The sequence below is a fragment of the Pleurodeles waltl genome, chromosome 12 (assembly GCF_031143425.1).
Source record: "Pleurodeles waltl isolate 20211129_DDA chromosome 12, aPleWal1.hap1.20221129, whole genome shotgun sequence".
Classification (NCBI taxonomy): Eukaryota; Metazoa; Chordata; class Amphibia; order Caudata; family Salamandridae; genus Pleurodeles; species Pleurodeles waltl.
Window position 1 is genome coordinate 36093694 of NC_090451.1, and position 15850 is coordinate 36109543.

General features: G+C 44.1%; 1 protein-coding gene across 1 annotated transcript in view; it reads right to left on the reverse strand.

The window, feature by feature from the left end:
• The window catches only part of CILP2 (cartilage intermediate layer protein 2), a 48576-nt gene that overhangs the window by 7236 nt on the left and 25490 nt on the right, over window positions 1-15850 (reverse strand). The window contains exons 5-7 of the mRNA XM_069216355.1: window positions 10650-10808; window positions 8452-8766; window positions 1762-1870 (exon numbers count right to left, since the gene is read on the reverse strand). Of these exons, the coding sequence (XP_069072456.1) occupies window positions 1762-1870; window positions 8452-8766; window positions 10650-10808 (583 nt within the window). The remainder of the gene's footprint in view (window positions 1-1761; window positions 1871-8451; window positions 8767-10649; window positions 10809-15850) is intronic.

Sequence of the window (15850 nt, forward strand, 5' to 3'; positions counted from 1 at the left end):
TGCTAAACCACATCTCTTCTTACCTAGACCACACCTCTGCCATTAGACCACGCCCCTCGGCTAAACCACACCTCTTCTTCCCTAGACCACACCTCTGCCATTAGGCCACGCCCCCTCTGCTAAACCACACCTCTTCTTCCTCCAAACCACAACTGTCTTTAGGCCACACCTCCTCTCCTAAACCACACCTCTTCTGCTCCAGACCACACCTCTGTCTTTAGGCCACGCCCCCTCGGTTAAACCACACCTCTTCTTCCTCTAAACCACACCTGTCTTTAGGCCACACCTCCTCTTCTAAACCACACCTCTTTCGCCTCTAAACCACACCTCTGTCTTTAGACCACATTCCCTCTGCTAAACCACGCCTCTTCCCCTCTAAACCACGCCTCTATCTTCAGGCCACACCTCCTCTGTTACTCCACACCTCTTCTTCCTCTAAATCACACCTGCCACGCCTTCTATGCTGAATCCTACCTCTCACTCTCGTCCCCCAGTGTTAGACCACGCCCACTTTAATTGAGGACATCCCCTAAAGGTTTTGTGGTTCGAACCTGACAGAGTTCAAAGTGTAGGATAGTATGCGAAAATCATCAATTAATCACATTCTAAATCTGAAAGTATTTTGTTCTTTCTCATAGATTGTCACGTTTTAATTTGTCTGCAAGGCAATTGTGTGCTGAAATCGTAGGGAAACAATGTTCAACCACAATTATCGATTTGTTTAAAAAGAAATGCCAGTTCCTGTAGCATGGTCTTCATGTGTGCATTAGATTATTCAGGATCAGTATTACATTTGAAAAATGATAACTCGAATGCAACTACATTCAGCATTGTTCCCTTGAGCTGGTTCCATGACACATTTTCGTGATACTCACTGGTTATGTACATGAGATTCATGTATGTACAATCATCCCATGTGGATATCCTGAAAACCTGGCCTGGATCTGGTCACGGCAGATCCCTGGAGTCTAGACTTTAGCTTGCACGAGTACAGGATTACAAAATAAGAATCTGGTCAGAAATTGCGACCTGCTTATCGTAGCCAGAAGAACAGTATTCTGGCGCAGGATGACTTGATTTCTAATTATTGATGTTCCTTTTAAATAAACTTGTGTGATCCTCAGCAATTTATTTCATCTCCCTGTGTCTTCGTTCCATTGTTTCTGTGAGTAGGGAGTGCTCAGAACCAGGTTAGCGTTGTGGCCATCACTGTGGCTTGGCCAAGCGTAGAACCGGTGATGTCACTTGGAATATATATGTATGCAGAGCTGGAAGGCAGATAGCAGGGAAGGCCCTTCCAGGTGCCTGGTCCTTGGTGGTGGAACCTAAGCTGCAGACAGAGGGACTTTGTTAACCTGACTCACCATCACCACGCCTGTGCAATAATGGCACCCAAGCATCAAACTGAGGGAGATTTCACGTGATATTTAGTTTGCCATGAACTCTATCATTCTCACAGACAGGACACCATATGCCCTAATGAGGGCAAAACACCCCTTTAATCTCCAGAATTAGGAATGGGCCAGTCTTTCATATTATATTCTGATTTTTGGATTTCGAGATTTATCTTTACCAAGACCAGCTCCTGTTTTTTTCACATTAAAAAGACACCGTGACCGTGTTTTTTTTACTTGGAACCCTCAAACGCACCTTATAAAATGAAGTGATAGCACACTTCCTCGGATTTACCGGTTATTTGAGTTTAGGGGCTGGCATTAAAATAAATGTGCAGTATTCTTGTGGGGGGTCCTGGAAGCTCACCAGTGGTACTTTGTTGGTAGAGGGTTGCCCATGGCGTGGCAGCAAAGACTGACTCTCTGGCCTTCCATCCGGACCTTGGAGTCGGGGTGCAAAACCATGTAGGGCGTTTCTGAGCAAAGAAGGAGAAACAGAAAAGACATGTGTCATACGCATCTCATGAAACATTACAAACATGCTAAAAGCAGGGTAGGATGGTTTAAGGGGCTATTGGGAGACTTCTGGACAGTCTGTTCCAGTTGAATCACGAGTCCTAGCTGAGTGGTGGGAGGTGGCATGAAAACCATAAACTGCGCGCCTGTCCCTCACACTTCTTCATCCAGCAAACTTCTAACACTGCGTCCCATGACATAAAAACATATCTCAGAGCCATCACGCACAACAAGGAAACACTTCCCACACAGCATCGAAACAAAGACCACATCCTTTCAACCACACACCCTACATGGTGTATGTTAGAAATGGGTTTTTTGGTTGGCAGTCAGGTTGCCCTCTGTCCAAGCAAGAACCCTCACTCTAGTCAGGGTAAGTCACAGACAATCCACAATTAGCCTGTGCCCACCCTCTGGTAGCTTGGCACGAGCAGTCGGGTTTAACTTGGCAATTTGTGCAATAAATCATACAATACCATAATATAACACCACAAAAATACACCACACAGTGTTTAGAAAATATATAATATTTATCTGGGTATTTGCAGGTCAAAACGATCAAAGATGCAATATGAATTTGTAAAGATATCACTGAAAAATGATATAAAGTGTCTTAAGTCTTTAAAAAGCAAACAAAGTCTCTTTCAAGCACAAAGTACCTGGTTTCTGGTGAAAAATCTCCGCAAAGGGCCACAGAAGAAGAGATACGTGGAAAAATGGTGTGTGCGTCGATTTCTCCCCAGCACACACGGACTTGCGTCGTTATTTTTCACGCGGGGAAGTCGTGCGTCGTTTTCCGGAGCACGGACAGTCTCTTTCCATAGGTCGTGGGGATTACCAGATGTCCCGGGTCTGTGCGTGGATTCTCCTGCTTGTTTTCCGGCTGCGCGTCGTTCCGCGGGGCTGTGCGTCGAAGTTTCGATCTCACGGCAGGCGTTGCGTCGATTTCTCCTCTGGAAGTCAGGCGGCGTTGTCCTTGCGAGGCCGTGCGTCGAAGTTCCGGTCGTCCCGAAGGCGTCGCGTCGATCAGCGTCGGTGTGCGGCGTTTTTCTCGCCGCGGAACAAGCTGTGCGTCGAAAATTTCGGCGCACGAAGCGTCCAAGTGAAAAAGAGAAGTCTTTTTGGTCCTGAGACTTCAGGGAACAGGAGGCAAGCTCTATCCAAGCCCTTGGAGAGCACTTTTACAGCCAGACAAGAGTTCAGCAAGGTAGCAGGCCAACAGCAAGGCAGCAGTCCTTTGGAGAAAGCAGACAGGTGAATCCTTTGAGCAGCCAGGCAGTTCTTCTTGGCAGGATGTAGTTTCTGGTTCAGGTTTCTTCTCCAGCAAGTGTCTGATGAGGTAGGGCAGAGGCCCTGTTTTATACTAAATTGTGCCTTTGAAGTGGGGGTGACTTCAAAGAGTGTCTAAGAAATGCACCAGGTCCCCTTTCAGTTCAATCCTGTCTGCCAGTGTCCCAGTCGGGGGTGTGGCAGTCCTTTGTGTGAGGGCCGGCCCTCCACCCTCCCAGCCCAGGAAGACCCATTCAAAATGCAGATGTATGCAAGTGAGGCTGAGTACCGTACGTTTGGGGTGTGTCTGAGTGAATGCACAAGGAGCTGTCAACTAAGCCTAGCCAGACGTGGATTGAAGGGCACAGAAAGATTTAAGTGCAAAGAAATGCTCACTTTCTAAAAGTGGCATTTCTAGAATAGTAATATTAAATCCGACTTCACCAGTCAGTAGGATTTTGTATTACCATTCTGGCCATACTAAATATGACCTTCCTGCTCCTTTCAGATCAGCAGCTGCCACTTCAACAGTGTATGAGGGCATCCCCAATGTTAGCCTGTGAAGGGAGCAGGCCTCACAGTAGTGCAAAAACGAATTTAGGAGTTTTACACTACCAGGACATATAACTACACAGGTACATGTCCTGCCTTTTACCCACACAGCACCCTGCTCTAGGGGTTACCTAGGGCACACATTAGGGGTGACTTATATGTAGAAAAAGGGGAGTTCTAGGCTTGGCAAGTACTTTTAAATGCCAAGTCGAAGTGGCAGTGAAACTGCACACACAGGCCTTGCAATAGCTGGCCTGAGACAAGGTTAAGGGGCTACTGAAGTGGGTGGCACAACCAGTGCTGCAGGCCCACTAGCAGCATTTAATCTACAGACCCTAGGCACATATAGTGCACTCTACTAGGGACTTATAAGTAAACTAAATAGCCAATCATGGATAAACCAATCAATAGTACAATTTACACAGAGAGCATATGCACTTTAGCACTGGTTAGCAGTGGTAAAGTGCCCAGAGGTCAAAAGCCAACAACAACAGGTCAGAAAAAATAGGAGGAAGGAGGCAAAAAGTTTGGGGATGTCCCTGTCAAAAAGCCAGGTCCAACAGTGTAGCATACCACCAGGTAGGGGAGCGCTTTCACCCCACATAGAAGTAGCAAGGACTATATAAACGTTGCTGTACAATACAATAGAGACAAGCTCCTGCAGCGGCCATCTTGGCTCAGGTTTACTTATTGTAATCTCCTGGGTCACATGACATGAGCAAAGAAGCCAGGAAATGACTTATGCAGGAAATGCACACTTAACAATGCTACAGGTTATCTGTACATCGAGGGCATCAGTGAATAAGGGGGACCTTGTCTGTCAGGTCACAAGGCCAGAGTAAAAGGGCCCAATTACTTATGAGCTCCCAGCTCTTTAACTGTTTTAGTACCAAGATCGGCCCTTGGGAGGGAGACCATGCGGACCCCCTCCCACCCAAAAAAAGTAAAGAATTAGGACGGGCCCCAGGGGATGTGGTCACCAGGGCCAAAATCAGTCAGGAGAGGGGGACATGCAGACCTGCTGCCAGTTACGGGGTGACCAGGCCCTGCGGTCAACAGCCGCTGTGCATGGCCGAAGGCTGTTCGCAGCGTGCGGTTGGGTGGTTATAGAGATTGGCCGCATGGCGGTAGTTGGATTAAGGTATAGTAATGAAAATGACTTACGTTAAAAAAAACAACATAGAAATTCACTGAAAAAAACAAAGGTTACAGAGACGTTATAGTTAGGAAATAGAATATTTAAAAAAACATAGAAATTTACTTAAAAAACCAAAGGTTACAGGGAGTTGTAGTTAAGTTCACATATTAAACATACCAAACCATAGAAAGTCTCCTGTTATATTTAGAGTTGTCTCAAGTATCTATAACACTTGCCCTAAGGCATCTATAACTGTCGGCCTTGCCATTCACTGCCAAATAACCCACAAACTACGGCACTCATGACACCTTTGATAAGATCATTGATAATGTCAATGCAATATTTGCAGTAAAACTTTTGATGAAAAAACTGTGCATGGCGGGGGCGTGAGTTATAGTTACCTTAGGGCACGAGTTATAGTTACTTGAGATAACGCTAGCTATAACTGGTGAATTTCTGTCTATGGTTCGGTATGTTTAAAATGTGAGCCTAACTAAGTGAAATTCTATGTGTTTTTTTTAATTCTATTTCCTGACTATAACATCCTTGTAACCTTTGTTTTTTCAGTGAATATATATATATATATATATATATATATATATATATATATATATATTAATGAATTGGAGCACCTTTTTTATGTAAGTGTTCAATAAATAAACTATTAATATTATTACATATTTCATTGTGATGAGGTAGAAAATGCCATACTGTTCAGTGTTGTTAAATATTAAGATGTTATCTGCTAAAAAGGAATGCATAGCCATTCTTTTTATGTAAGTGCTGTGTATATAACAACGTATTGTTATTGTAGTTATCATTATTATTGCTTTTATCATTAAGAAGAAAAGGACTATTAATAATAATATTACTTGCATTTTTTGCTGCCGTATTATCATAAAAATGGCAAAATAATGAAGCAAAACTGCTGTCACAAAAGGTCTGCATTACGCCGCATAATTTGGCTTTTGTTGCTGCATAATTTAGTGAACCTTGCCACATAATTGAGTCCCCTCTGCTGCATAATTTCAGTGGCCCCGACTGTAGCCCGTAGAGCATTTACGGCCCAGCTAAACACTGAGAATATGTGGGTTTCCATGGTGACGATTTGGTGTATTAATAAGACTTGGCCCCCCAATACTTACTATTATTATTAATATTCTTATTATTAACATTATTAGAGCACTCAGGGACCCCACCAAATATAAATGTCAGAGCTGAATATTTGGGCTTTGAACTAATAAACAGAAGAGGTCTGAGGCTTGAATAAAAACAGTGCAGTGTGCAGCAGCCAGGCTCTGAGTCACGAGGATGGTGGAAAGAATCTAGTTTTAGAAGGTAGAAATGTCAGCCTTGTTTTTGCAAGCAGAGAAGTGTGGTTCTGTTCAGAGGGAAAGTCTGAGCATTAGACAGGCAGTGGCTGCGTCAGGGGAGGCCTCTGCTCCAGGCAGGACATGGGATCTGGTGAAGACAAGGGGGTGAAGGGCAGAGAAGGAGAGGTGAGGGAGGGGAAGCTGGGAGAGGTGAGGTGTGTAAGAGACCAAGAGGCAGGAAGAGAGGGATCGAGAGACTGTGAAAGGTGAAGGGTGGAGGACTCTGACAAGAAGGTACACAGGAACCACCTGAGGGAGGAAGAGAGTGAGAGGGATAGACTGAGGCAGAGAGATTGAGATGGGGAGGAGGAAGACACGAGCAAGAAAGGGTCGGTATAGAAGACGAGAGAGAGGAAAGAGTGAGAAAAAGAGACCTCCACTTCCATAGTCCATCATCCCTCAGCCAATATTCTCCTCCATCATCCCTTTGCCATCATTACTCATACCTCGTGCATCATCCTCCATCCTTCATCCACTATCATGCCTCATCCATCATCTCCCAGCATCCATCATACCTCAGCCAACATCCTCATCCATCATCCCTACGCCATCATTACTCATCCCTCATGCATCATCCCCATCCTTCATCCACTATCATGCCTCATCCATCATCTCCCAGCATCCATCATACCTCTTTCATCATCCCTACACAGCCATTTCTCATCCCTCGTGCATCACCCCCCATCTTTTATCATCCATCATACCTCATCCATCATCACATCTCACCAGTGATCCATTATGCCTCACCCTCTCCCTTTTTCCATCGTTCCCTGATACTCATCCATCATCCAATAACCATAATTCCTGAGCCACCAGTCTCACACCTTATGCATCACCATTCATCATCCAACATCCCACCTCCATCGTCCATCCCTCCTTCCATCATTCTTTATCCATTATGGATCATCTTTCAATCGTTTGTCATTCCTTGTCTCTCATTCATCGTTTTCTCATCCGTACTCCATCGTGCCTTGTCCATCATTCCTGAGCCATTGTTCCTCACACCTTATGCATCATTCATCGTCAGCCTTTTATCAACCAACAGCCGTCATCCATCGTTCATCCCTCCTACACCATCATTGTTCATCCCTGAAGCATCATCCTTTGTTTATTGCTCCTCACCCATCCTTCCTGAGCCTCACCCCTCATGCATCTTCTTTGAGCACCCCTTTATCATCCAACATTTCTCAACCACCATCTCTTATGCCTCATTCTTCAGGGTTGTACCAGAATATTGTGGTTTAAATATTGTCTCACAAAAATACTGTTTCCCAAATATCGGTGACAAAAATATTGCCTCACTAGAGTCAGTGGTATAAAGAAACTTGAGGGGGGCCCCCGTAAAGTACCCTGAGGGCCACCCCTCCTCCTGGACCCAGTCAGGAGCCTGCTGCCCGTGCACAGTGTGCTGTGTTGAGGAGGCCTCCTGGAGCTCCGGCCCACCCCCCTGCATCACAGGGGCCTTTGTTATGCCACTGACTGGAGTTAACCATAAAAAATCTATATCCAGTGAAAGGGTATTTTGAGCTAAAGATACTTTGGCCACAATATTTATGTTAGACAATAATTCTTATTAATAATGTTCTGGTATACATCCATCCATCTTCATCAGCCATTTCTTATCCATCATACTTCATCCCTCATCCATCACGCCTTATCCAACATCCCTCTTAGGGGTGTGCCACCTGAATATCGAAGATGAAATATTGAGGTATAAGATAATCAAGGACAAAATACGGAAAGGTAAGTAAATATAGATTTCCTGTACTTTACTCCACATATATGTACCTTGACGAGAAAATGTATGTAGATCTCCAAAGTACGTAGATGTGGAGTCCGCAATAGTAAACCTAATCTTTCTCGATATACACGTAATTTTTGATACTGTGGTCGTCAGTATTTTGTCCGCGATATTCTTGTACCACGATATTCATATCCTCAATGTTCAGTAGTGCACTTCTCTTAGGAGTAATATTTGTCTGTTCTTTTCAGGACCTCACCTGATGTAGCACTCTTGCTTGCCACAGTATGTTACTCCAGGCCCCTCTCCTCCACTCAGTGGGGGGAATCCTCCAATTACCTCCTGCCACCCATGTGTCCCTTTGATGGATCACATTAGACGTGTCAACCGTACCTTAAGGGTGCAGTGCGATAAGACATGAGGTAAATGATGGGGAACGCCAACTAACAATAAATGCCCAGCTCTCACCTGCTCTTGTGAGGACAGCCTGCACATGGGAGCTCTCAGACCCATTCAGGACCAGTTGCACGGTGACGGGGACATAGTTCTCCAGCGAGATGGTAAAATTGGACCTGGCGTCAGCACAGATCCCTGGCACAGTGAATCGCCCTCGTCGGTCCGATGTGGCCAGAGTGACCAATGGGTTCTCCACCAGGCCCACCTTAGCACTGCTCAGCGCGGTTCCCTCTGTGTTCAGCACCTGACCCGTAAGGACATGGTCATCGCAGACACACCTGGTGCAATCCTGGGAGGGATGTCCCACAATGCAGTTCACCTGGCAAACTGAAAATAGAGTACGTTGAAATCAGAGTGAGTTTTGTAAAACGTGACCCCCACAACTGTAGAACCTTAGCCCATTGTATCTCCCTATCACCTATTTTACGAGCTATTACAGCATCCCTGTTCATGTACTCCCACAAGGAAACCCTACCCCGCCACACTGTCTACATTTTATATGTGGCAAGATATCTGCTGCCTTTACTGTAAAGGGGAAGCTTATTTCATGAAAAAACACCCTTTTTTGGAAAATTAAAACAATAATCTTGACTCAAAATACTTTTAATATCTTCAGAAAGTTTCTTGATGTTGTCCACATTTCTTCAAATCGACCGAATGTTTTGGGGTACAACACCGTCTATTACCCACCCAGCAAGAGATGGAGCTTTCCCCTGAAATCCCGCAGAAATTGATTGATAGACTGCAGTATTATTTTCCACTGATAAATGGTGAATTCTGATTCTGTTTACATAATTCCAAAAAAAGGAAATAAACAAGTAAATAAATAAATAAACAAAATCATAAGGTTTTTAGGGTATGGCCGATGGTATTCCATCCATCAGCCTGATGGTACTCAGTCCTTCAAATTTCCCGCTGGTCCAGCGGTTATCTCTGTACATTGAAAGGATCCGCTGTCGCGGACACGGTCAGTATTGACGGCCGTTCACCAAACTTTTCTTAAGTTGTTCTTGTTTTGGATACAAACTCTCAGAGCTTGTTTCTGAAAATCAAAAAACGAATGACCCCCACACCATAGGAGTTTTCGTCAGAATACCAGAAAGTCCAGACCAACAAGGCTAATTTACATTGATCCATGCCCTCGTGCTAATGAGGGAACGCCCCCTTAAGATGGCACTGATGGTGCAACTGTATTACAGAAGAGGTTGCACAAGTGTCTGCTGCCTCCTCCGTCATGCTAAAATCACTCGTTGGCGCCTGAAGCGGGCGCATACACCCATTGGCAATTTACGTAACACGGCACCAGGTCTGAGCTGGGCACATCACTAGAGCCCTGCCAGGGTTGTGTGCTTCAGGTCCTAATCCGATTTAAGGCCTGATTTAGATTTGGGCAGATGGGTTACTTCATCCCCATGGTGACGGATATCCCGTCTGCCGAATTATAAATTCCATTATTTCATGTCCGCCAAAATATAAATCAGGCCCTTAGAGTGCTGGGTCAGATGATTGACAGCTGCCAATCAGCTGCTTCCTTCTCGTACAAGCACACAGGTACACCTCATCTCCCGAAAGGCAGGTGACCAGTGTGATAATAACAAATACCTCTGCCTGGTGTGTGTAGTCTGCTGAGCTGAGATAGTGACTCTGTGTGTGTTTTTTTTTTGTATTGTTGCAGGAAGAAGCCTTACACGAGAGTTGTGTCCTGGTGAGACCTGCTGAAGGTAGGCTGTGATCCGCCACCTTAAGTGTTACTTCGGCCTCCGAGACCAGCCTCCTGCCTCCTTTTACAATTCACTTACTCCTGGTCTGGGCACCAACTTTTCAAGTAAAAGCCTGTAATTACTGTCGCAAAAACAAGCGTTTGGCCATCAAAGGGTGTTTCTAATACTCCCTTATGGCAAATACAGGTTATGATTAAGTACCCCAGTCATGTCTGCATAAGTTCCATCCACTCCAGATTTTTTCGTTGCATTGTGGGAGTTGTAGTCCTGTTTTGTAATGGAAAAAGCAAGACTACAGCTCCCAGAATTCAAAGAAAATACCTGGAATGGCGCAGCACATCACGCATAGACTTGTGAAACTCCTTCAGGGCTGGTGAAGGGATCAATCAATGTGTCTTTATGAAGGGCAGGTTCCACTGTGACACAAGCAGGCTTGTGCTGCTCTGACCTCTTACGTGTGACCTCCAGTGGTGAAGACGCGTCACCCACCTTTGCACGGGGTCACTGCGCACTTCTGCGCCTCTAGGCTCCGTCCGACACACGGCGACGTGGTGGGTGACCTGGCGCAGCTCCTCTTCCGGGTCCTGCGGCCCCCTCCACAGGTCTTGGTGCAGGGTGTCCAGGCGCTCCACGGGTGCCACTTGGCCTCTGCAACAGGAAGGAAGAGGAAGCATTAATGCTGAGGTCAAAGGTGAACAGCTACATGCACGGTTCAAAGAACTTAGGGCCTGAGTTAGATTTTGATTTCCGGGTTACTCTGTCGCAACGGTGATGGAAACCCCATCCGCAGAAATGTACATCCCATAGGGCAGAATGGGAGTTAGATGTTGGTGGACGGGACATCCGTCACCGTTGTGATCCCATCACCGTTGTGACAGAGTAACTCCTCCGCCAATAACTAAGTCAGGCCCTAAGGCGGCCTGCCACCTCTCCTGGGCAGAGGGGGTACGGGCACAGGGTTTGTGTCATGAATTAACGCTCTGCTGCCCACTTTGAAACTGGGGAACCAAGTTCAAATCCCAGCATTAGCACTGTACTCCACGACCCGTGATTCAGCGAAAATCACTTAATCTCCCAGTGCCTTAAAAAAATCTGACCTTGTAAAAATTGTTCTGATACCTTTCGGTTAAGTTTGTTCTATAAAACAACTGCAAAAATGAGGGCGGTTCCATCTTGCCTCATTTACGGTTGATATTGTTCTTTGCTCGCCCCCTGCTGAGGCCAAGACCCTCCCTTCTGATGCTTTGCTCTTGTTAATTGCTCTGTGTGGAGTACTGCACTGCCCCCTGCTGGTAGGTCTTGTTAATAGAATGTCTTGGTACATCACTACATGCAAGAGAGAGAGAAGATTGGACTGCTGCTGCTGACTATGCAGTGTCTCTGCTGTGTCTGTGTGAAGCCTGAATTGCTAACATAACTTCTCCTGTGTGTGTCAGGGATGCTTGTACATGTTGATACACTAGTTGTACCATTTCTGTGTGTGTCAGAGAGGGTTGTCCCGTTACTGCCTATGTTATACCTGTTCTCCTTGTGTTAGAGAAGCCCATACTGCAGCTGCCATGGAGCACCTTACCTTAATGTGTGGGTGTCTGGGAAGCTTGGATTTCTGCTCTGCCATTCTACCTGTATGAGGGAAGCTCGCACTGCAGACACCATGCAGTGTTTGTCCTTAGTGTGTGGGTGTTTGGAAAGCCTGCATTTCTGCTCCACCATTCTACGTGTATGAAGGAAGCTTGCACTTTAGCTGCCATGGACTATCAGTTCTTGGTGTTTTGGTGTCTGCGAAGCATGGATTTCTGCTCCACCACTCTGCGTGTATGAAGGAAGCTAGCACTTTAGCTGCCATGGACTATCAGTTCTTGGTGTTTTGGTGTCTGCGGAGCATGGATTTCTGCTCCACCACTCTGCGTGTATGAAGGAAGCTTGCACTTCAGCTGCCATGGACCATCTGTCTTTGGTGTTTTGGTGTCTGCGTAGCATGGATTTCTGATCCCCCACTCTGCGTGTATGAAGGAAGCTTGCACTTCAGCTGCCATGGACCATTAGTTCTTGGTGTTTTGGTGTCTGGGAAGCTTAGATTTCTGCTCCACCACTCTGCGTGTATGAAGGAAGCTTGCACTGCAGCTGCCATAGAACGCCTGTTTTTAGTGTGTGGGTGTCTGAGAAGCTTGGACTATTGCTTCACCATTCTGTGTATGTGAGCAAAGCTTGAGAAACCAAGATCCTGATATTAGGAGATGATCCTGGATGTTGACCCTCTGACTTGTGGCTTGATAAGCGTGGTCCTGTTCCTACTGCAGCAGATAAAGTTAAGAACCTGGGGCTCCTGTTTGATTAGGAACTATGTTGTAGGCCACAAATCCAGAAAGCTTGGTTAGCAGCATTCATCCGCCTGAAACTTTTGAGAACGTTCCTTCCCCTTCCCCCTCTCAAGAAGCATGGGAAGTGGCTGGGTCTGTGTTAAGGGCCATGTGGACCAGCCCAGTACCCTATATCAGTCTCCCAGATCTCTCCATCTCTGGGGTACAGCTCCTCGATGAGCAGCAGTTGGAACGGTTGGCGCTCCGCAGGAATGTGATCATGTGCCTGAGACGCAGTGCACCCTGTAGTGGCTAGAAGTAGAACAGAGAAGTGCTATGTCTGATCCGTACACGACACAGACTAACCTCTGTCCGGTAAAGTGACCCCTACGGGCCAGCTGGGCACGGTGGCCTGGCTCCTCCACCCTCCTGGATGCGGAGGCCGGGCAGTCTCAGCTTTAGGACCAAAGCGCTGGAATGACCTCCAGCCAAGATCCAGGACTGGCCTATTGTTCAGTGTTCAAACTCACTATTAATATTACATGTTTAGGTCCAAGAATATTATTAATAATAATTGTATTCATGATAATAACTCAGTGCTACTAATACTACTACAAATAATCATAGTTCAATATCATATTACTACTACTAAAAAATATTTAAATAACAATATTACAGCTAATAATAATTATATTAATGTCAATAGTCAATAATACCACTAGTAGCAGTAGTAATAATAATGATGATAACAGCCCAATAACAATAATATTACTAATAATGATAATAACTCAATAACACTTATACTACGAGCACTACTAATAATATTAGTTCAATAACAATACTACTACTGGTAGTAATAATGATAATAGTTTTATTATAATAATACTACTACTACCGATAATAATGGTAATAGTTTAATATCATTCTACTAATAATAATTAGTTCAATAACAATACTACTACTAATAGTAATAATGATGATAATAGTTCAATAACAATACTACTACTAATAGTAATAATGATGATAATAGATTAATAGCAATACTACTACTAATAGTATTAATGATGATAATAGTTTAATAACAATAGTACTTATAAAGAGAACAGTTTAGTAACAATACTACTACTAATGACAATAATGATAATAATGGTAATAGTTTAATAGCTATACTACTACTAATAATAGTTCAATAACAATACTACTACTGATAGTAATGATGATAATAGTGTTATAACAATACTAAAACTACTGATAATAATGCTAATAGTTTAATATCAATACTACTAATAATAATTAGTTCAATAGCAATACTACTACTAATAATGATGATAATAGTTCAATAACAATAGTACCTATAAAGACAACAGTTTAGTAACAATACTACTACTAATAATAGCTCAAGAACAATAGTACTGCTACTACTAATGATAATTCCACTAATAGTTCAATAACAATATTACTAATAATAATGATAATCCTTACTATTGTTTATTGATACTGTGATATTGTGTTATTATTATTTTTAATAATATTGGTATTGTTATTGGGATTATTATTGCTATTACTATTGATATGGTTCTTATTATTCCTATTCTTATCATCAGTGTTTTTCTTGTTTCCAGGGCACAAAAAACACAAATATCATTTGTTTATTTCAGGCGCCTGTTAAACTTTTTCAGAGTTTTTTTCAAAGTGGCGTCTGCTGTGTAAGAGTTTCAAACACGCGGACCTGATGACCACAGCATGAACAATATGCTCAAGTTTTAGTTTGACTTTGGGGGTGACGGACAGGCTTCACCTTTAATCGAGAGCCGGCAATCGTCTTGAAATAAAAGTTACTTTTAACTTGTTGTCTAATCTCTTCGTTGAAATTTGAAGGGGAACTTGTTGCGTGTGCAATATTCCTCTTGGTGTCCTCCAAATAGAGTCCAAATGCTTGACTGCTTCCGTGTCCCTCCGCTCTGCGAGATCCCTCCGCTCTGCGAGAAGCTGTGCGGGACACTTAAGGTAGCGCTGCATATATCAAGTGCGGCTGGAATGAAGGCACGTACCAGGAGAACATCTTTTCTGATGGCGACATACCCGGATGTGGGTTCCAATCTCACTGGGCCTGGGGTCTTAACTTGCAACACCGCCAAGGAGACCGAATAAGGAAGCGAGTGTCTAGGACTACTTGTAATTCTGGGCAGAGGTGACATGGGGTGGACGGTTTGTTTGAGGGGGGGCCAAGGCTGATTTGCACCTGCTTGGTCTATTTCTATAAAAGGCTTGTGCATCTAAAAATTGATGGACTAGACTGCTGCTCATAGGAATTACTAGGGATTTAAAAGGTGACTAAAGATTTTCCATCCATCACTTCCTTGATTCATGGAGATGTGGACACAGGGTATGTTCATTCATGGCATTTCCTGCCTTCTTTTCACTAACAATGACAGCAGATAGCCCCCAACTTTACATATCAGTGCCCACGCTATTAAAACCCTGTTTTGTCGACTGCCTTTCTGTATTAGTTTGCAATTGTTTTCGTCTGTCTTTTGCTGGGAAGCTGCTCACTAAATGCATCACTCTTTATGTGAAAACCATGTGTTCTGAGCCCACCCTGTACCCTCCAGCCTCTGTCTCGTGCCACGGTCTCCCGCTTTAAGAGTACACTGGGCTTATTGAGGCTGGAAATAGCCCGGTTAACTAATACCAGAGGTAGGGTTCTTGGTTCCGGAATAAAACCGAGGACTTATGAAAAATACCTTCTGAAGAAGTGACCGCAGGATACATTTCCATTAAAAAAACAGAACCAGACGCATTTTTTAGAAATTGAAAAGGAATTTCATTGCCAGTCTCTGAAATATGTGTATTCAGAAATGTGTGTATTTAGTAGCCAGCTCATGTCAATAGTTGTTCTTTTGGGGCTTTGGCTCCTTTGGACAGGCAGTTGTGCTTGCTTTCACATCTGCCTTGCGTCACTTCTAACAGGGTATGACATTGGTAGCGGGGCATTCTGGGAAGTGAGAGAACAGGGGAAGCCTGAGTTTTCAGTGTTGTTGCATTTGTCTGGTGCACTGATGCCACAGGTGTGGCCTTGTAATGCCCTTGCTTTGTGTGTGGAATTAAACTGAACCTTCTTTTACATGAACTAAATTATCTTATATGGACAAAACTCAAAGTATGATGCAGAAATGCTGCTCTCTATAATGTAATACATGCCTCATTAGTGGTAGTAAGTGGTATGTAACTACAGCTGCAATACAATACAATTTACTGCATTTTCACAAAACAACATGAAACTAGATCCTAAGTTGAAGATTAATTTTAAAAATCGAATAGTTTTTTGCTTTAAGTGCTTGCAAGGAGCTGCTATATCTATTGTAAGTGCAGTTAGAGAAAAGTTGCTTG